This window comes from Chinchilla lanigera, unplaced genomic scaffold (genome assembly GCF_000276665.1).
Source record: "Chinchilla lanigera isolate Chin_1 unplaced genomic scaffold, ChiLan1.0 scaffold00009, whole genome shotgun sequence".
Lineage (NCBI taxonomy): Eukaryota > Metazoa > Chordata > Mammalia > Rodentia > Chinchillidae > Chinchilla > Chinchilla lanigera.
The window spans coordinates 36191786-36212529 of NW_004955410.1; the positions used below are offsets into that span (position 1 = coordinate 36191786).

General features: G+C 54.5%; 1 protein-coding gene across 1 annotated transcript in view; it reads left to right on the forward strand.

Annotated features, from left to right (window-relative positions):
- Window positions 1–11: 11 nt before the first annotated feature.
- The window catches only part of Podxl (podocalyxin-like), a gene marked incomplete at its 5' end in the record, with an annotated part of 48174 nt that continues 27441 nt past the window's right edge, over window positions 12–20744 (forward strand). The window contains 1 exon segment of the mRNA XM_005377546.2: window positions 12–124. Coding sequence (XP_005377603.1) covers window positions 49–124 — 76 coding nt within the window.

The following is a 20744-nucleotide window of genomic DNA, read 5'->3' on the forward strand; positions in this document are numbered from 1 at the left end:
CCCCGCGCCGCCCCCAGCCACCTGCTCGGGCCCGGAGGCGAGGACACCATGCGCGCCCCGCTGGCGCTCTCGGCGCTGCTGCTTGTGCTGCGATCGCCGCTCCCGTCGCTCTCCCAAGATCCTAGTGAGTAGCCAACCCGAGTTCCGCCGGGACCCCCACCGCGCCGCCCCTACACCCACGGCCGGGCGGCGCTGCAGGGAAGCCCGCTGCGCCGCGCGGTCCGGTCCGGAGCAGCCTGTGTGCCCGCAGGCCACGCGTGGAGCCCTGATCTTGCACCACCCTCGCCCGCTCCGCACTCGGGGCCGCCGCAGGTGCCGGCCCCGCGCACGGACTCGTCCCCAGACTTACTGATTGGGGCAAAGGAGCGTGCTTGGGCTGAGGGTGCTCGCGCAGAAGGGGCGCCCCGGGTTGAAGGGATCTGCGGGCAAGAGAGGGGATACTTAGGGTAACGAGAGGCTCGTCCCGCGGGGCCCGTAGGGTAGGATTAGCGCTTCTCTTCGAGTCGGGAACGGGGGACGGTTTTGTGGAGTTGTTGGTTGATTCCAGCGGGAGCGGCAGGCTGGGAGCTTAGGAGGAAGTCCCCGAGACAGGTGACAGGCTTCCAGTAAGGGCCCATGCGGGCGCTGTGCTTATCGCTTCGCAGAGCTTTTTCCACTTGTGCAGACTCAACCCACCAGAGCCCGTGCTGGGGCCGGTGAGGGGGGAGCGAGTGGACCCTTCACAGTCCCAGGCAGACGGGGAACAGATCGCTTCTCTGGGAATGGCCAGGGCAGTGGGACCCTCTCTGACCCCTTTGTGCAAACAGGAACTTCTCTTGAAAGACGATTGGGCTGCATCTTAGAAACAGCACCTGTCGCTTTTTTTTCCTCCTTTATTTTATCAGAACATGTTTGCGGTACAGAATGCGTACATCACCGTGGCGAATTGGTGTACATAACTCATTTGGATTTTTTTTTTTTTTTTTGTGTTTTGTTTTTTTTTTTTTCTTCCGGTACCGGGAATCGCACTCATGACCTTGCGCTTGCCAGGCAGGCGCTGTGCCGCTGAGCTAAATCCCCAGCCCCCTACATAATGCATTTGAATCCTTTTTACCTCTCCCTCCCTTCCTTCCTCTCTACCTCCAACCTGCTCATGAGAGCGAGAACTCCACCTTAGAGAAACCCACACTGTGTTTCTTCAAAAGTGAAAGGTTGGTTATTTTCTCTTTGCGGGAGACAGGCGGTGGCTACAAACCCAGCCGGAGCAGGCATCCCAGAGCCTCTGGGAGCAGCTGGCCCAGGAGAAGCGTTCTGCATATTCTCTGCTGCCCACCTGAGCTCCTCCCTGCAGGGAGAAGGGGGTGGGGGTGCACTGTGGAGCCGGGAGGACTTCAGTGACAGCCCAGACTGGGAAGGGACTCTGCTTCTGCCGGTGCTCCCGGTTTGGAACTTGCTTCTGTGGGGAGTGGACGATGAGATGGCAGTACACTCTCTCCTGGCACCACAGCGAACCTTGGTGGTGGGGAGGGCTGGCGCTCAGAGCAAGCAGGCCTGGGTCGAAGGTAGGCGGGTGGGTGGGCCCGACCCTGTTAGCCTGGCCTCAGAAGGGAAAGGCGCACCTCGTGGGGGAAGGGTGTGTGCCGGGGGGAGGTGCAGTGTGAAGAAAGGTGGAGAGAGCGGTGAGGATGTCTTGCAGATTTGCTCAATCGCCAGGCAGAGAACTTGCTGGAGCACATTGGCTCTCCTCAGTCCTGGTTCCGGGGCAGCCAGGGAGGCCCTCATCTATATCTCCTTCCGGGAGCTTCTTAGCACCACCTGGAAGCAAAATGGTTAGTTCGTAGTGCTTCTGAGCCTAAAGGCGCTGAGCCACCCTGCTGTTAAGGGATGCATGCTCCTGAGCCACTGGTGGGAAAATCTCCAAGCTCAGCTCACTGCTGGCCTCAGGGCTGGGGTTTCTTCCAGGTTCCTGGACACTGTCCCAAAACTTTGTCCCTGCCTTGAAGCCCTTCCCTGGCCCAGCATTGGGAGAGCACTTGGTGGGAGCTGGATTTGTGCAAGATTTGTCCACCTCCCAGCCTCTGCACCCCTCAGCAAATCTCATTCAGCCTTTGGGAGCCTTGGACACTCAGTCCCCAAAATGCCTTTATTACAACACACAGTACTACAGGGATGTGCTTTGAGAAGGGTGCAGAGGCGAGGGGGCATGAGGAGGAGGAAGATGAAGATTTGCACACATCAAGACCGAAAAGGCTGCAGAGTGCCAACTGTCAGAAATGCGCACTCTCCTTTGGAGACTCAGGGCGGCTGGCTGCATGAGGCTGCTGCGTCAGGAATGGCATGGACCCTTCAAACTGCTGCACTTCTCCAGTTTGATGGAAGACAACATAGGGTTATAGTGTAAGTCGCTAGGGATTATCCCCAGACAGGTCCCCTGGAGCTTACCTTCTAATACTGGCAGATCCTGCAGCGTCCTCAGTAAACATCGTTAAAGCCAGGGCCTTTGCAGTGCTTTTCGTCTTGATCTCCATTTGGCTGTAGCATGTGGCAAAGTCATACCTCAGAACCTCAGGGGTTTTTTCAATCTGTGAGATAGAATAAAAGAGCAAGAGGGACCTCTAGTTCCACCTATATAAGATTTCAGGGCTTCTGTGTTCTCTCAGCTCTGAAGGAACATGCTGATTTAGTACTACCAATCTGATAGTCATTTGGTGGATAAATTCTGGGAACAAGAAAGGCAGCTTGATGTGGTGGAAACAGACTAGGTCAGACACGTCTGTGTGGCCTTGGAGAAGGCAGTGAACCTCCCCAAGCCTCAGTTTCCTCCTCCATAGAGTGATCGCAACCCTGCTTTACGCCTGCGCTGCAGGCCAGCGGGACCATGTAATGGCTTGGTGCTGTGCCAACTCCCAGGCAGCAGGAGCAGCTCTGATGATTAGTGCAGCATAGGCACGGAGCCCCTGATGGGTTTGAGGCACCTCAAGCATCAGAATTCTGCTGATGTTTCTGGGTGTCAGCGGCTTATGTAGCAATAGAAATGGAAGCCTGGGAGGAGTATGTGAAAGAGCCGAGAGATTTGCAGGGGTGGTCTGGAGAAAGCTTCCTGAAGGAGTGGGCTTTCCATAAAGGGATTTTAAACTAAAGGTCTAGCGGGGATGGGAGACCGCCTCGCAGGGTAGCTGAGAGGGAGGGAGTCAGTTGTGCAGGTGGGATAGATGCAGGTTAGGGACAGGGGCCTGTGGTGGAGTCTTGGGGTCTGCGATCCATCCAGAGGAAGGCACTGGGGAAAGCTGAGCTCGCCAAGCTGAGAGAAGGTTCTTGGGCTGGGTGGGCGCTCACAGGCATTCTCAGCAGGTGCTTTTGAGACTGGACGCAGGCTTGAGCCCTGGGCAGAGCAGTCTCTGACACAGCACCAGGTGGCAGTATGGCCAGACGTGTGGGGCATGGCCGTCCAGGGAGGAGCAGAGGTCAGCGGCCGCAGGTGCTCAGGGTCCTCGCAGTCACCCTGGGCCTGGAGAGGCAGAGTGCGGGCAGAGTGCGGGCAGAGTGCAGGCAGAGGCTGCCCTCCCACCTGCTCCTCAAGAATTTGGAGAGAGGAGCTCCTGCTGGCCGTGTTTGACACCTAGCTGATAGGGAGGGGAAGACCCTGCAGGATTAGAATGGGAGGGGTGTCCTAGATGGAACTGCATTGCATTCCATGGTCCTCCAGGTGCTGAAGGGCACGGTCATCTCTTCCCAAGTCCAGCGATGGCCCGTCCCAGCTGAGTGCCAGACTGCTGATTTGGAGGAACTGGCCTTGGCCCCTGGTTTCAGCTCTTAGGAACACGGATACCAGGCCGGCTTGCGTCCTGGGCTGCTGTGTCTGGCCAGTGGGCTCCTTGACCAGCAGCGAGAGCTGGCAGGAGCAGATGCTGAGAATGTGGGCTTGGGGCTTGGATCCAGAGCTGCGTGACATAGGTGGCTGCTAGGACAGCAGCTTAGTGCTTAGCTCAGCGATAAGGGACTCCGGCTCAGGCACGGACCTCTTCCCTAAGCTCTGCCTGGTTTCCTATTTGTGCCTCCGGGTATGAGAGAGGGAACCACCAGGAGGGTTTCCTGTCATATCCTGTTCCCGGGAGCACTGAGGAGCTGGGCAGTCTGTCTTTGTCATGTGTCCCATCCACCTGTGGGGCTGTTAGAAAGTCAAAGGAAGGGGTAGACCTGGAGTGGTGACTGGAGGGGCCGCAGATGCCTAAGGACTATAGGCATTCTATTGAAGAAAAGCCTTCAAAAAGATCTTAGTGAAAGATCCTGGGGCTGGGGATTTAGCTCAGCGGCAAAAGCGCCTGCCTGGCAAGCGCAAGTTCGTGAGTTCAGTTCCCGGTACCGGAGAAAAACCAAAAAAAAAAAGATCCTTTACAAGGCGCCTCTGTGTACTTGCAGCAGAGTTGCCGGGAAGGCTCCTCCAGAGGCAGCCTGCTGGCTGTTCAGAATGGAATCAGTGGGCAACGGGTAGTTTCCACAGCGTCTCTAGCTAACTTGGAAAGTCATAGGGCACAGAATTCTAGAGCTGGAGAGCCTTCCGGAAATCATCTCCGGTTCCACATTCATTTTCCAGGTGAGAGCGTACAGACGAGGGAGGAGGGTCCCTTGCCCAAATTCCTTGTGGCTCCCAAAGGGCTTGCTAGGTGTGTACAGGTGTGACCTCGGGTCACTAGTAACAGAATTCAGCCTTTCCACACCAGTTCTCCCCTGGGAATGGAAGAAACTTAGCCATGGTGACAAGTCTAGATTTGTGTCCAGATCTCTCCCCACCTGTCCTCCATCAGGGTAAGTGGAGGCTTAGCACCACCCCATTGCTCTAAAGGTAGGCTCTCCAAGAGATCCACTGGGTCACACACAGAGTTGCCACCATGGGTTGTGACCGTGTATACCCGTGTCTGCCATTGTCTGTGAGCCCTGTATTGTCCACAGCATCCAGCTGGGACCCGCCATGAATAGGTGGTCAAGAAACTGGTAAAAGGGCCAGCGGTGGTTGAGGCATGCAGACTGCATGTTTAAAGCCAGTCCTGGCCATGTAATGAGACCCTGTCTTCTTTTTTTTTTTTTTTTTCTTGGTTTTTCTCCGGTACCAGGAACCGAACTCACGACCTTGCACTTGCCAGGCAGGCGCTTGCCGCTGAGCTAAATCCCCAGCCCCGAGACCCTGTCTTAAAATTAAAAAGGGAGCTGGGCATGTAGCTCAGTGGTAGAGCACCCCTGGGTTCAATCTCAAGTACCATAAAAATGAAAAAAGAGAGAGGCCTTTGAGCGGGGCTGCCTTATATAAAATTCCTCTCTCTATCCCCTTTTCAAAAGGAAGGAAAGAGACAAGGGAGGGAGAGAGAGAGAGACAGTCGGTCTTGCAGGATGAGGACTGGCTGGAGAAACGCAGAGACCCTGTCAACTGAGAGGCCCCTTCCCCTCCACTCTTGCATGCCAGATACTTTCACTGTCATTGAGCTTCAGCCCCACCCCAGGCCATCAAGCAGTGGCCAGCGCAAACCCCCAGCTTGAGTCAGCCTCTGTCCTCCCTCTTCCTCCGTCCCCACCCCTCCCCCAAACACACACCACACCACCCTCTCTTCCTTTGTAGCCTTATCCCCTGTCGGGTCAGCCACCCCGCATTTCCCTAGGGCCAGGGTGCAGGGTGGCACCCTGTCCGCCAATTGTCACAGCAGGAAAGCTGTGTGCCTCAGCGCAGGGGAAGAGAACTCTGAGGAGGGGCTGAGCAAGGCTTGTGTTCCGCCTGGGTTGAGAAGCAGAGCCCTCCCAACGCCAGGCCCCTGGACACCTGGGCTGACCAGGTCTGGTCAGGGTGGAGGAGACAACAGCAAGGCCAGGCCTGATAGGAGGGCACTTTGTAAGTCTTAAACCCAATGGCTCTGTGTGATGCTGCAGCTGTGGAGTGGAAATCCATGGGACATTGACCCCTGGTCATCCTCCAGCCTGAGACCTGTGCCCACCACCTGGAGCATACTGACGGGAGCCACTGGGCACACAGGGCTAGCACAGGTTGCCATGGGATAGCCTCTATCTCATAGCCATTTTGGAGAGGGGAAACCGAGGCACAGGCACAAGGACTTGAGAGTAGACCACGTAACCAGCCTTTCTCCCAAATATCTACATGGCTCACACCCTTGCTTCCTCCACCTCTGCTGGAATGCCACCTTCTCAGAGAGCCCCTCCAGCAGGGCTGTCTTATATAACATCCCTCTCCCCGCCCCCTTTTTCTATAGCACCCATCATCTGACTGTGACTGCCCCATTAAGCTATACATTCCCCAGGCATGGGGACATCTCTTAGTGATATAGTCTGCATCTAGAGATGGACCTGGAACAAAGTAGATGTTCAATAAATATTTGCCAAGTGAGCAAGTGGCAGAACTAGTTTGGAACCCAAAATCTCTTCTGCCAACTCTGTGCTGTCCGACTGCACGCCTCCTGACCTGATTGCAGAGCAGGGGAGCCCGTGGCAGGCAGGTGCTGGCCCTGGATCTTAGAGAAATGGACAGGTGGGTGTGAGAGGAAGCAGGGGACTCCTGATAGGGGGAGAACCTCAGGTCTTCTGTGCTGTCCCCACCCTAAGGATTCTTCCAGTACCAGCTTAGGGCTGCTATTTTTTTAGAACTTATTTTGGCTGATATGGCAACTAAAAATAAGTAGTGGGTTAAACAACATAGAAGTTAAATCTAGCATGTCATAGGAGTTCACAGGGCTGCTATGGTAGTTCTGCCATCAATAGCATACAGCCTCATGGTCCAGGATGGTTGCTGCAGTTCCAGTCATCAGAAAAAAAGGAAGAAAGCTGGATATGGTGGTGCATGCCTGAAATCCCAGCACTTGGATCTCTGTGAGTTTGAGGCCAGCCCGGGCTACATATTGAGCTGAAGGCCAGCCTGACCTATATAGTGAGACCCTGTCTGAAAAAAACAGGAACAATAAAATAAGGCTGCAGCTTCTCCTTTGAGGCTACCTCCTCAAATCTGTACCTGATACTTGCAGTTATATTTTGTAGAATAGTATTTGGTCACAAGCTCACATCTAGCTGCAAGGGAAGCAGGAAATTACTTTCTTAGGGGAAGTCATTTTTATTTCAGGAGCTCAGATGCCTGACCAGAACTCACTGGGTCAGTCATAAAGAATCAGTGGTAGCTGGGCATCGTGGCACATGCCTAGAGTCCTAGTACTCTGGGAGGCTGGGAGAGAAGGATTGCAAGTTTGAGCCCAGCCCAGGCAACTTAGTGACTTAATAAGACACCATCTCAAAATGAAAAACTCAGTGCAAAGGCCCTGAGTTTGATCCCTAGTACTAGGAGGAACAAAAAACAGCAAAAACAGTGGAAAACGGAAACAGAGTAGGTGATTGGCAAATGCTACTGCAGCGCTGGGCCCTGAAAACCCTGATTCCCCTTTCCATCCAGCTCCACAACACCTGTACAGGAGGGAAAGGGAGCAGGTCCCCCTGGAGACCTGGCTTTGATACCTCTGGCTTGGCTCCTCACCCATCCTTCCGTTGGTGTTGGAACCTCTGGCCTAGTAGTGCTGAGGGAGCAGATCCCGCCAGTACACAGGAAGCTGAGCCTCCCAATCGAGTCTCTCGATACCTGGGGTCCCTAAGTGGGGCCTCAGCCAGAGCAGGCATGGAGAGGACCTGGGTTCCACGGTGGCTTCTGGAGGAGGAAGTTTCTCTGCACCCTGTTTTCCTGTATTACTCTGGGGGCAAGTTCATGGCCAAGTACTTGGTACCAGTAGTCTCCGTGAGAGCAGCTGGGAGGCAGTGGCTTTCCACCCTGGTGGCTGTGTTCTGCAGAGCCTTGAGGTCACCGAGGGCTTGGGGGGACAGCGGCCAGTGTGAACATCCACCAAGCAGGGCTCTGCGCTGATCTGTTCCCTATGGTGCACTTCCAGGCAAGCGTTCCTTTGAGAAAAATATCCTGTTGTCAAAGGGAAGAAAAAGGGACGTCTCTTACAGAGGTAATGCCGACTTGGGTGCTGCAGGCGTGGTGTTTAGTCTCAGCTTCCACACTCCCCGGCCTTGTCTTACACTTCCCCCTTAGCCTTTGTTTCCCCAGCAGTAAAATGGGCACGTTGCCTTCCTCAGTAGCGATGATCAAATGCAATATTTTTGCACATAGTAAGCAGCAGTGTGTCTTGGTGTAATTTCTTGTTTTTTTTTTTTTTTTTTTTTTTCTCCGGTACCAGGAACCGAACTCACGACCTTGCGCTTGCCAGGCAGGCGCTTTGCCACTGAGCTAAATCCCCAGCCCCGTAATTTCTTGTTTTGGTGTCAACCCTAGCTTAGTATGGCCCTGCTTCTGCGCCTCCCATACCAGAGCACTCACTGTGATCTCTCAGGCCACCCTGTCACCTTCAGGTCCTTTCCCATGTGGTACTCCAGGACTAAGTTTCTTGGGGTGGGAACCCCAGGTCTGGGGGGTAATTGCAGACCACAGTCCTGGATGAGGGTGGCCAGTGCGTGCTGAGCTAAGAGGGAGCCCAGGTGGCCAGCTCCCACCTTCCTCACCCCAGCTTGGGGCACCGCTGCTCACCCTTGGGCCCTGAGTCAGAACATCCTTTCCTGAAGTCACCTGCATGATGACCCTGGCAGCCCCCAAGGTTACACCCACCGCGTCACTCAGTGGAGTCTCAGGCCCACGGCCCCCTTCTGCCTGCACGGATGCTCTCAGATCGGCTCTAAGCGCCATCCCACCGCGCTGTACACCTCTGTCCAGCACAGAGCCAACTCGCTTCCTCTCACTTTCTCTAAGTAGCTTCCTCCCTGGCGTGCCTGACCCTGCCCGGACTCTCACACCGAATTCCTAGTGACATTTCATAGCCAGGCAGTGAGGTGCAGTGAAGTGTGATGTTGGTCTTTTGTGGCCAGCTCCACATCTTCCTCCTCAGGGAGGGGAAGGAGGAGGTGCCTGACGTTACACTCCAACAACCAATAGAACCAGGAAGGAGGATTTGCTCACGAAGAAGAGAGGTGGGAGGAAGACAGCAAGGGAGCGGGAGACAGGTCTGTACCCACCCCAGGCCAGCATTGCTCCAGGCCTCACTTTACCCAAATGATAATTCAGAGCCGGCGCCATATGGAGTTTGGGTTTGACTTTTAAACTCTGTAAAGCAAGCTGCATGCTAACTTGCCCATAAAGAACGCTAGTGTGCTTCAAGGTGTTAATAGTTATGCTCTCAACAGATGTTTAATAAATGGATAAAACATCCAAAGTAAAGTGCTCCAGGATCAAAAAGTGTGGGAAATGTCACCTAGACTCTTCTTGGTTTTTTTTGGTACCAGGAATCGAACTCAGGACCTTGCTCTTGCCAGGCAGGTACTTCTGCCACTGAGCTATATCCCCAATCCTAGACTCTTCTCCTTGGAAGGCTGGTGCATTTTATGATCTTTTTCCTATGTATGTATGTATATGTATGTAGATATGTGTTTTTTTGAGACAGTGTCTCACTATGTAGTGCATGGCAAGTGGCCTCGAACTCACCGTGTAGCCCAGGCTGGCCTCGAACTTACGGCTCAGCATCCTGGGTGCTGGCATTACAGGTGTTGAAAATGTGTGTGTCTGTTCTGGGGGCTGGCTGAGCAAGATCTTGTTCAAATATATGTGATCCTCAGAGGGCCTTTTGTTTTTAGGGGATTTAGAGGGAACCATATGGGAGGCTATGGCCACTGTGAAGACTTCTTGTACCTTGCGGGTCCTCTTGGATATTAACAGTGCTGCTGCTTCACAAACAGAAGTTGGAAGCACAATTAAAAAGAATTGGAAGTATGTTTTTGACTTTCGATCTTTTCTGATCGTTTAGGGGTATGCGGTTGATTGACGGTTCTGGCCACTTCTTTCCCTGTTTGTGCCTGTCCCCTCTGCTGCTTAAGTCTCTGACCCTGACAGCATCACCTTTCTGTTTAAATTCAGTCTGAGCCCAGCCATCCTGCACCCTTGTCCCAGGGGCCTGGCGGAGGGGACTCCCAAAGACGTGCTGTCAGCCTAGGACACAGTCAGCAGCCCGTGGCAGGACGACCTAAGCCACGCCACTGAGCGTGTAGATCTCAGCCGCCTTGAGACTGTCATAGCTCTGGGAGTTGACAGCCAGTCAGTGGCTGCAGGGAGCTGCCAGCTCGCGTGCACTTTCCCAGCCAACTGGCACATAAGGTGGTCATCCTGGGGGGACAGGGAGCCAGGGGCGCCTTTTGTTCAGGCGGGCGTAGCCCTGCACCCCCGCCCTGGAGGATGCTGCTGAGCAAGTGTTGGCCAGTGCGTGGCCTTGCTGGGTCCCTTCCTCTGCCCTGTGCTGTCTCCTCCACTCCGCCCAGGGCCCCCCTTGAAGCACCTCGCAGAGTTGCTTCTCACCCTCAGCCCACCTGGTTTTGGTGTCTGCGTGGTCACAGAGGGATTGTGCTGGGGGCAGCCGGCTTGTGAGGACACACGGGTGGGAGCCAGTCCTCAGCTCGCATTTCCCTTGGCTTCCCAAGGGGGTGACAGTTAGGCAGGGCAATTCTCTGGCTTTACTCTTGGCCTCTGGGAGAATCTGGAAATCTGGTTCTGTCCAGACACAGCCACATCCTTGGGTTCACAGACACCATAGGACAAGCATGTCCGCAGGCCGGCCACAGCCGCCTCCTGTGCTTGCCGCTTGGAGTGTCTGCGGTGTGGAGCTGTGTGTATGGGGGTTGGATGCCCGCAAGGGCAAGACACCCAGGTGAGTCCTTTTGAGTTGGATGTTGAACTACAGAGCTAGGAGAAAAAGGAACCAGGTTGGCAAAAGAAGATGGTCTGTGTGGACATTCAGGGCCACAGTCTTCCTTCCAGCCTCTTTTTCCTCATCTGTGAATGAGGGGCTGGCCCACCAGCTCCCGGGGAACTTCTGTTCCGACTTTCCTGTTGTTTGAGCCACCTGACTTACCTGGTGATTTGGGTGCACAGCTGCTGGCCTAGCGGGATTGGCTTCACAGGCGGACGCATCCAGGGCGGGGGCCTCGGGGAACAGACAGCACTGATGTTCTGGGCCATGGAGGTGGCAGGAGGGAAGCTGTCTTCATGGCAGTTGCCTGCTGGGGATAGCCGAGGAGACAGAGAGCTCAGGGTGCTGTGGGAGGGCATGGACCCTGCCCCGCGGTGGTGTGGGGGCAATATCTGTGCCGCCCTCCTGCTGTCCAGCAGCCAGGAGAAGGGGCGGGCACAGATGCTGGCATCCACAGGCATTTGTGTCCCACAGGTGAGCCACACTGGGCACTGGATCACAGGACTCTGGATACCAAAGGATGCTTTGCACTCTGTACTCTGACCCTCTGGTGCCCATATCTCCTTTGATGGGGTGGAATCAAGGAATGCCAACGGTCCCCTTAGTTGTGATGCTGTAACCCGGGGATGCAGAGGAAAGCTGATGCCTGCTTGGCTTTTAAAGAGGAGGAGACACCCAGCCACTGGTTAGGTGCATGGTGGTCATAGTCTGGCGCTATCTGCTCAGTTGCTCACTGCCTGACCCTGGCCCCTGCTTGCACTGAGGGGTGGTACCAGCTGCTCTGCCTGTGCATCTTTGGGCATTCTGTCACCACTGCACCAGCAACGACCAGGCTGAAGGGAAGGCAAGATAACCAGAGGCTTACAGGACCAGGATCTCTGATACCCTGTGGGCCTGGCTGGTGCTATTGCCTGCTCCAGAGGGAGGGCATCTCCACATGGTACTGTGCCCACTTTCCAGATGGGAACTCCAAGACATGGAGGGTGGTGACTTATTTAACTAGAGGTATGTCTTGGGAGGTTCCAAGTGCCTCTCTTCCACTTTCTGTTTTTGAGACCGGGTCTTGCTATGTAGTCCAGGCTGACCTTGAACTCCATATGTAGCCAAGGGTGGCCTCAAACTCCTGTCTCAATCTCCCGAGTGCTGGGATTACAAGTGTGCACCACGACGCCCCTGTCTGCCTTCCACTTCTGATGTGTCTTAGTGTTCTGGGCATAGCAGTGGCCAGATAACCTTGGCCTCAGTATCTGGGCTTCTGCAGCCACCTTGCAGGATAGCAACACTGAAACAGAACAGAGAAAGGACTGAGTGTGGCTCAGTGGTAGAAGACTTGCTGAGCATGCGTGGAGCCCTAGGTTCAATCCCTAGTAACACACACACACACACACACACACCCTAGGAGTCATGGTACACACCTGGAGGCCGAGGCAGGAGAGTCATATGTTCAAGTTTAGCCTGTGCAACTTGGCAACTTAGCAAAACTGTCATAAAATTAAAAAATTAAATGGAGCAGGGAGTTAAGGTTTCGGTGTGATTAAGGCCAAGAGAATGGTGAGGATGGGAATGTGTGCAGCCCACTGGGCAAGGATGGCGCCTTGCCCTTTGCACCGGTGCTGGAGCCCCAGGTCTGTCTTCAGAAGCAATCTGAGCAAGGGTGACCCTTTTCCTAACCCACAGAACTTCAGAGGGGATGTTCCATTTTGCTCCCAGTGTCTCGGGAGAAGAAGAGCTGTGAAATCCACACAGGGAAGTGCTCGCTGTGGTTCTCCCGCTGCCTCTGATGTCACTGAGCCTCCTTGACTACTAGGGGTGGGTGTGCAGCTGTGCGGACACCCGGCTACGCCCAGCGCTGGCCTGGGACTCCTGATGCACTTCCTAGGTGGAGCCTGTAGAGGATGGGGCTTTCTTGACTCTGATGTACCAACAACAGGGTGACGACTTATGTGGCTTTGCCTTTCCTGGGGACAAGGCAGCCAGGCCTCAGTTGTTTTGTCGCAGCCATTTACTTGGTTTGTTCTTTCTAAGCACCACCCCTAACCCCACAGTGCTCCCACCCTGACTACCACTCCCCATTCCAGCCTCCACTCCCCACCAGTGGGCTAAGAGCTCCACCATCTTCAAACACCAAAGAAACCCAGATTTTGTGCTCTGTGATAGTCACGTGCTGCCCGTTACTTCTGGCCCTTTACTTCTGGAGGTTGAACGGGGGAGCTGGGTGACAGAGTTGAGGTTTATTGTCCCTGCCTTGGGAGTAAGCAGGGTGACAGATGGGGAGCTGGCCAAGCTGTGCCTCCGTTAGTAGCCCACCCCACCCCTAGGATACAGGCTTTTAGTCTGGGGACAGGCAACCACTGCAGGTTACCCTGCAGCTAGAAGGATGCAGGTGTTATTCCTGGATGGGGGACGTCTCTCTAGGACAGAGCCCAAAATCTGGATAGCTACACTTGGCTTCCACCAGGTGGAAACTGGTCATTCGAAGGGAAATTCACAGAACTTTCCTTCTCCCTGGTTCCCAGAGGCCACTCTGCATGTCAGAGGTGACTGTCCCACAGCCGTGGATGAGGACTTCCCTGTGGCCTCAGGCCTTTGTTTCAGATCAGAGTGGCGGGGTCCCTAGTGGAGGTTTCCGGGAGCCTCCAAGAAAACTACACATCTGGCTGTTTTCATGGCAGCGGGAGGGGGAGGTGGCGTGGGAATGACAGTGTGCTCCCTGGGAAAAATATTTACCAAGAATGTTTTTGAACTTACTGCGAAGGGAAGAGTTGAGTGCCAAATTGGCTCTGGAAGTATGTGCGTGCCCAAGGTCGAGTAGCAGGCCCTCTTGGGAGGGGAAGGGTCAGCACCACAGGTGCAGCACGGAGGCCCAAGATGGCACATTGTTGTAGAAGGGCGTGGTGCACTGGTGTCCACAGACAGCTTGGGTTACGTTAGACTCTCAGATTTGGGCTGAGTGGCCTCCTTCGTCTGGTCACCTGTCTCCCAGCCCGTCTCCTCTCAGTACACGGAACATAATAAAGGCACCTTGGAGGGGACAGCAGAGACACCACGTGTATAAAGGGCTTGGCTCAGTTCCTGGCCAATACAACGGAGGCTGGTGTTCAGGAGATGGATGTGTAGGAAATTCCAGCATCTGGGCAAGGTGGCACAGGCTTACAGCTGCCCCTGGATAAAGCAGGACGCCCGCAAGCATCCAGACGGGGCCCAGACATCTGCTGCTCCAGTCCTTGGAGGGTGCTGGCGAGGGTATCTCTCCCCCATCCTGCTGGACCCGCCCTCAGTAAGAACTGTTTCTGTAGATTCAGAGTATTTTGAGATAGTGGCACCTCGGTTTTTGAGCTCAATTTGTTTTATGATTTTGGGGGAAATGGCTGTTTGTGTGCGGAAGATGGCAGTGGTGTTTGTCACCTGATGTGGAGTTCGCGATGAAAGCAAAATTTTGCCAAACACTTTTTTTGTGAACGGAGCTGTTTGCAGAGAGAGGCGTTCATGAACTGAGGCGTTACTGTACTTTCCCCAAGGCTTATATTTTTTTGTTGTTGTTGTTGTGTTCCAGTAAAACTTTATTTACAAAAATAAGTGGTAGTCTGGTTTGGTCTGTAGGCTATAGCTTGCCAAGCCCCGTTTCTAACCATGTGCTCTGCAAGGGCTTATATTTTTTTAATGTTCATTTTGTCCCAAGAGGTGTATTCCTCCCTGCCTTCATAGACAGGAAAATCAAGGCCCAGAATGGCCACTGCCCGCAGGAACCTGGCTCTCCCCTTCCTACAGCTTGCTGTTGCCTTTCCTTGGAGGCTGTGTGTACATCACACAGGGAGCGGCCATTAAGACGGAGTGTGAGACGCAGTAAAGGGTACTCTGCCACCTCCCCCGGGGGCTGTCCTGTTGTCCTGACCTTTGTTCCGGAGCCTGTCAAGACAGCGGGCATCACCCCGTCTCTGCCTGCTGCTGGCAGCCGGACGGCTGCTCCTGGGCGCCCTGCCCAGCCAGACAGATCAGGATTCACATGGTCTGCAGCAGGCCAAGGGATTAGGAGGCCCTGGGGAGGGTATTGCTTTAAGGAGGTTACCCCGTGTTTTCCAGCTCAGGAAGAACTCAGCCCTTCCCTGGGCAGGCCTGCAGCCCCCAGATGAAGCCTCCAGGGGCTCAGCCTGTGGACCCCTTGTTAGGAGAAACCACGGTCCAGCGCAGCGGATGGGGAGCAGAGGCAGGGAGAGGAGCCTATGAGGGCCTCCCAGGTGGCAGCAGGGCTGAGTCTTAGGTGATGCCATTCATGACAATCCAGGCTCTCCTCTCACCTCTCAGTTCTCCGCCTCCAAAGAATGTATTTCAAAGCTTCCTGCCAAGGGGCACAAGGGTGGGACTGGAGTTTGGCTCCTGATCCTCACCTGGAGAGGGAATCCAGGGCCTCCTGCACACTAGGCAAGTGCTCTGTGCTGAGCTGATCTGAGCAGGCCTGTGGCCCGCCATGCACACCCTTCTGCACCCGCCACTCGAGTGACAGATCACTGGCCAGAGAGGGGCTCTGGGACACACAGCTGAGTTAAGCGGCCCAGGCAGGGCTGGCCTGAGCCTGTCTGGGTGAGGAGGCTTAAAGCCGGGCCCAGTGCATTGGAGCCAGGCTCCTGATTCACATCCCCGTGCTGTGCAGGACCACCGCAGTGGACCTGCACGAAGTACCTACAGCTGTTCCACATAGCTGTGGGCTGCATGTTCCTGGCAGCCCTCTTCACGGTGGCTCTAAACTGGAAGCCACCTGAATGCCTGTCAGCAGTAGAATGGACATAAATGGTGGCATGGTCACACAATATAGAATGATGGAGTGAAAATAAACAATCTGTAGCTGTACAGTGTGAAGATGAATTGTACAAATCAGATGCTGAGTGACAGAAGCCAGAGCCAAATGTGGGAAGATTGTGCTGCCAGATAGAAAACTCAAAAACAGGCAGAACTGGACTGTGGGTCTGGCTTAGTGGTAGAGCACTTGCCTAGCCTGTGCGAGGCCTTGGGTTCGATGCCAGCACCACATACACGCACACAGCAAAGTAACCTGTTGGCCTTTTAAGCCAGCACAGTGGTTCTCCCTGGAGACACAGAGGGAGCACAGTGTAGCCTGCTTTGTGATAATGTGCTGTGTTCTGAATGTCTGTAGTTCAGTGATATTTTTTTAAGGGGTTAAGGACATTTGTCCAAGGCCTCACACCAGCAGGCTCTGGCCAGGCAGTTCTGGGAGAGTGGCACCCAGCCCCGGGGAGAAGGTCAGGGAGGAGCAAGTTGTGTGTGTGACGCGGCCACTGGCCCATCTACCTGAGCCTGGACACAGCTGGCACCGTCATTCCCAAGAGAGACAGCTTGCGCGGCACCTCTCGGCACCGTCCCCGGAACACACTTGCAGGTGTCCACAGGCGCGGTGCTGTGCAGCTGCCAGGGAGAGGAGGGACATGGTCACTCCCCCCCCCCGCCCCCATGAGGGCCGCAGCACCCTAGAGCTGCTAGTGAACAACAGCAGCCTACAAAGAGGGAGAACACACGTGCTAGGGCCCGACATGCCACAGTCACCTCTCTGATGTCCTCGATGAGGTCATGGAACTTTGGATTCCTATGTTTTTTGTACTTTTAAACTTGTTTTTCCATTAGGTAACAATGTAGATGTTTCCTGTGCTGCTGGGATAGAAGTTGGCTATATTTTTTCCCAGCATGTCATTGTGTGACGCAGCTAGTAGACTAGCCCAAGTGGCACTTGCTGGGCTCTCTAGGGAAATCACAGTAGGATTCACAGCTGGATAAAAATGTAGGCTTCCGACCCCAGACCCAGGAAGGATCTTATACATCAGAGGTTGCCTAGCTACTGCTCAGCCTAGCCGTCTGATTTTTTTTTTTTTTTTGGTTTTTCTTCCGGTACCGGGAATTGAACTCACAACCTTGCCAAGATGCACTTGCCAGGCAGGCTCTGTGCCACTGAGCTAAATCCCCAGCCCCCTGCTCAGGCCATCTGGATTGGTAAATAAACTTGTATTGAAGGGCAGCCACACTGTGCCCAGTTATGCACTGGCCATCTGTGATTCCCTGGGGGCCCCAGTGGGGAAGTTGAATAGTCGTGACAGAGACTTGGTGTCTTACTGAATAAGTTTGTCAGCGCTCATTATACTTTAGTGTCACCGTGTCATTCACCAATGGGGGGTGCCACAAGCTTCCCTGAGAAAGAGCCACGTGGTGAGACCAGTGCTCCAATCCCTTTGACCGCCTGCTTGCTGTGGGGTTGAATGGGCTAGTTAACCTTTCTTAACATGTGTGTGTGTGTGTGTGTGTGTGTGTGTGTGTGTGTGTGTATACCATTTTACTATTATTATAATTTTACTTTCAGTGCTAGGGATTGAACCCAGAACCTTGTATGTGCTGGGGAAGTACTGTATCATGGAGCTATACCGTAGCCTACATTACACCTTTTTTTTTCTTGCAGTACCAGGGATTGAACCCATGGCCTTCACACTGAGCTACATCTCCAGCCTTTTTTATTTTTTGTCTTGCGACAGGGCCTCGCTAAATTGCCTGGGCTTGTCTTGAGCTTTATAGCCCTCCTCCCTCAGGCTCTGAGTGCAGGATTTCAGGCACCAGGAGCCCAGCCGGCCTGACAAAGCTCTCCTAGGTGAGGTTACAGCTGCCAAGCCTTGCCCTGCAGGACTGGGGTCTGGGGTCACTGTCAGGACGCAGCCCCAGGCTGACAGCAGGAAGCCCCTCCTGCCTGTATCCCCCCCCCCTCAGAGGAGGTGAGGACACACTTCCTGGAGCTGGGCTCACCCAGCTTCAGTTTCCTTTTCTTCTACCAGCAAATTCAGACTTATACCTTGTCTGGGTCTCCCCTTGACCACAGCCGCCTGGTGCTGCCATGCTTTTTCCTCCTGGAATTGGTGCTTCCTCAGGAATCCTGGGAGGGAAGAGCAGTGGGTCCTACAGACCACATCTACCTTTGCTTGCCTTAGCACACCCATGCAGGTGTGCGTGTCCCTCAGGATGGAGAAGGAGGTGGTCAGCACCGCTCTACAACAGGAAGTGGGAAGGGCAAACAGGGCTGGGACGTAGAGGCACCTTGCCAGATAATCATATGCTGCTGTTAATTGAGCACTTGCTATATGCATGCATTGCTCCAAGTACTTCAAGGTCTGAGTTACTTCCTAATAGGGTTGCCTGCCCACTTTGACAGCTGGGGGAACTGAGGAACTTAGTTAAGACCCTGCCTGGGCTGGAGATGTAGCTCAGGGGGATAAGTGCCTGCCTGACAAGCACAAGGTCCCCCCCGCAAAAAAAAGACCCTGCCCAGTCACACAGTGTGTGGACTTGAAGTCAGGTGGTCGGGCTGTTCTCCACAATCCTCCATTGCAGTGGTGGGTGAATCACAGGGGGACCAGGCAGGGCCTAGTAGGAGACAGGAGCTGAGGTACTGTCAGGTGCGGGGTCCCACTCATAGGTGTAGGGGACGGGGAAGGAGGAGGAGCTGTGGCCTGAGAGCGGGAGGTAGTGTGAGCTGTGGCTTGTTCAGGTCCGCGCCATGGTGGCCTCACCCACATGCTGGACAGTGGCCGCTCTCCTGCCCAGGGACGCAGGCCGATGGGCCCCGCCCTGGAAGTGAGTGCCAGGCAGGCCAGCTGAAACAAGCTGATAAGGGCAGAACAGCCCCAGAGCTAAAGAATTCCCGGAATTATCTCCCCTCAGGGAGCTGCTCCGGGCCCCTCTGGGAGAGGCAATGCCGAGGAACGAGGAACAGTGCACCCCTGGTGCCGTCCTGCTGCCTGAAGTCACCAAGACTCACAGTCCCCAACAGGAAGGGACAGGGAGTGGCCAGAGCACAGCTAGAAGCCTGGCAGCCTGGGTGGGCTGACGGGGGCAGGTGGGGGACCTGTCCTTCCTGCTGGCTGCCTCCAGGAACCCATTATTTTTGTCAGCTCAGGTTTTTGTTAGGATACAACAAAGTGCTCTGTACTGGGTGGCTTAAACAACAGGAATTTTTTTTTATTTTTTTTTTTATTTTGTCTTTTTGAGACAGGGTCTCGCTATGCAGTTCAGGCTGGCGTTGAGCTCACTCTGTAGCTCAGGCTGGCCTCGAACTCGCAACAATTGTCCTGCCTCAGCCTCCTGAGTGCTAGGATTACAGGCATGCACTGCGCCACCACACCTGGCAACAACAGGAATTTATTTTTTCACAGCTCTGGAAGGCACAAGTCAAAAAGCAGGATCTGGCCTGGTCAAGTCCTAGTGAGACCTCCCCCAGGTTGCAGATGGCTGCCTCCTTGCCATGTCTCTCTGTAGCTAAGAGGAGAGGCTCTGGTGCTGCTTTTCTTCTTAAAGGACACTATCTTAGTCACTTGCTCGTCCCTGGAACACATAGCAACACCACAGCTTAATGAAGGAGAGGTTTATTTTGGCTCATGGCCACAGCCCAGGGTTGGCAGGCTCCACGGGACTTGGAAAGAAAGGCCTGGAGGAGGAAAGCTGCTCCTGTCGAGGTGGCCAGAAAGCAGAAAGAGAAGGGAGCAACGGAAGGAGATGCCCCCTTCCAGGCCACACCCCGGATGACACGTCTCTCACCTGGCCACACCTCTTCACAGCCGTCAGCTGTGTCCTACGATGCAGTCACTTTTGAAAAGCCCCACCTATCAGCACGTGAGGCCTGTGGGGGACATTCTTGATCTAAACCATGACAGACACTAACCCCACCCTGGGGCCCAGCTTTATGACCCATCTAAACCTAATCATCTCCCAGAGGCCCCACCTTCTAATGCCACTGGGGCTGCAGCTTCAACATCATTTCAGAGGGGAACACTTTCATTTCTTAAGCCAAGGAAATTGAGCAGGCCCTTTTTGGGCCACTATCCCAAGAAGGGGGGCACTTAGAGAATTATAGGGAACAATACCGGGGAATATTATCTCTGTTTCCTACATGGAGACCTATGGCAAATCAAAGACACACACACACACACACACACACACACACACACACTTTGTGGAGGTCAACTCTCTGGAGCCTGTGATTTTACTTATCTGGACCAAGTATTTTTGCAGATGTACTTAAGGATTTTGAGATGAGAATATCCTGGAGTATATGGGCAGGGACCAAATCCTTGTAAGAAACAGAGCAGAAGGTGGCCAGCCATGAGGCCGCATAGACAGAGACTGGGCTGTGCTGCTGCTTGGAGCCAAGGGATGCTGGCAGCCCAAAGAAGCAGAACAGGTGAAGAATGGATGCTCCTTCAGAGCCCCTGTTGTGGGCATGGCCCTGAAGACCCCTCATGGCCCTTTCAGACCTCTGCACCTCTGTAGTCTGAAGCCTTTGTAGCAATTTGTGGTAACCCCGGGAAGCCAATGCAGGACTCAAAGGGCAGAGAGGGTCCAAGTGCTACCCAGGCTCAGGACAGACCTGGGAGGTGGCCGGAGATGGCTATCAAAAGTCACTGAGTCGGTGCTCAGCTCCCCTCTCTGTGCTCCCAGGGAGCCCTCTGCCCACCCACACTGGCTGATGCTGCTTCCCCATATCAGGTGTCCTCTTCTGGGACACTGACACTTGCTGCCACCTTGCAGGGCTCAGTGTGGGGGCTTTAGCAAAGCCCACAGCAGACAAGCATGTGTATGGGATGGGCATAGGACTACGGAGACCCCCAGAGCTGACCTCAGAGCACAGAGCTTCACAAAGCCCCACCCTGGCTAGAGGGAGCCTCCAGCAGGGCCTTGGGTGGGAGGAAATGAGTAACCAGCTGAGCAAGAGGGCGGTGGCAGGGAATGGTGACCAAACTGTGCTGGGGCCCACCCGCTTGAGGGGTCCTGACGTAAGTGACAAAGCCTGAGGAGCACAGAGGTAGTACCGTAACACGGGTCAGGTCTTTCCAAATGAGGGCCCGGCACTGAAGGGCTGGGAAAGGCCTGGCCAGGCCAGCAGAGCAGCCCCTGCCCCCTGGCTGACCCTGCTTCTCCAGCTGATTCTCCTCCACAGTCTTCCCCAGCTACCAC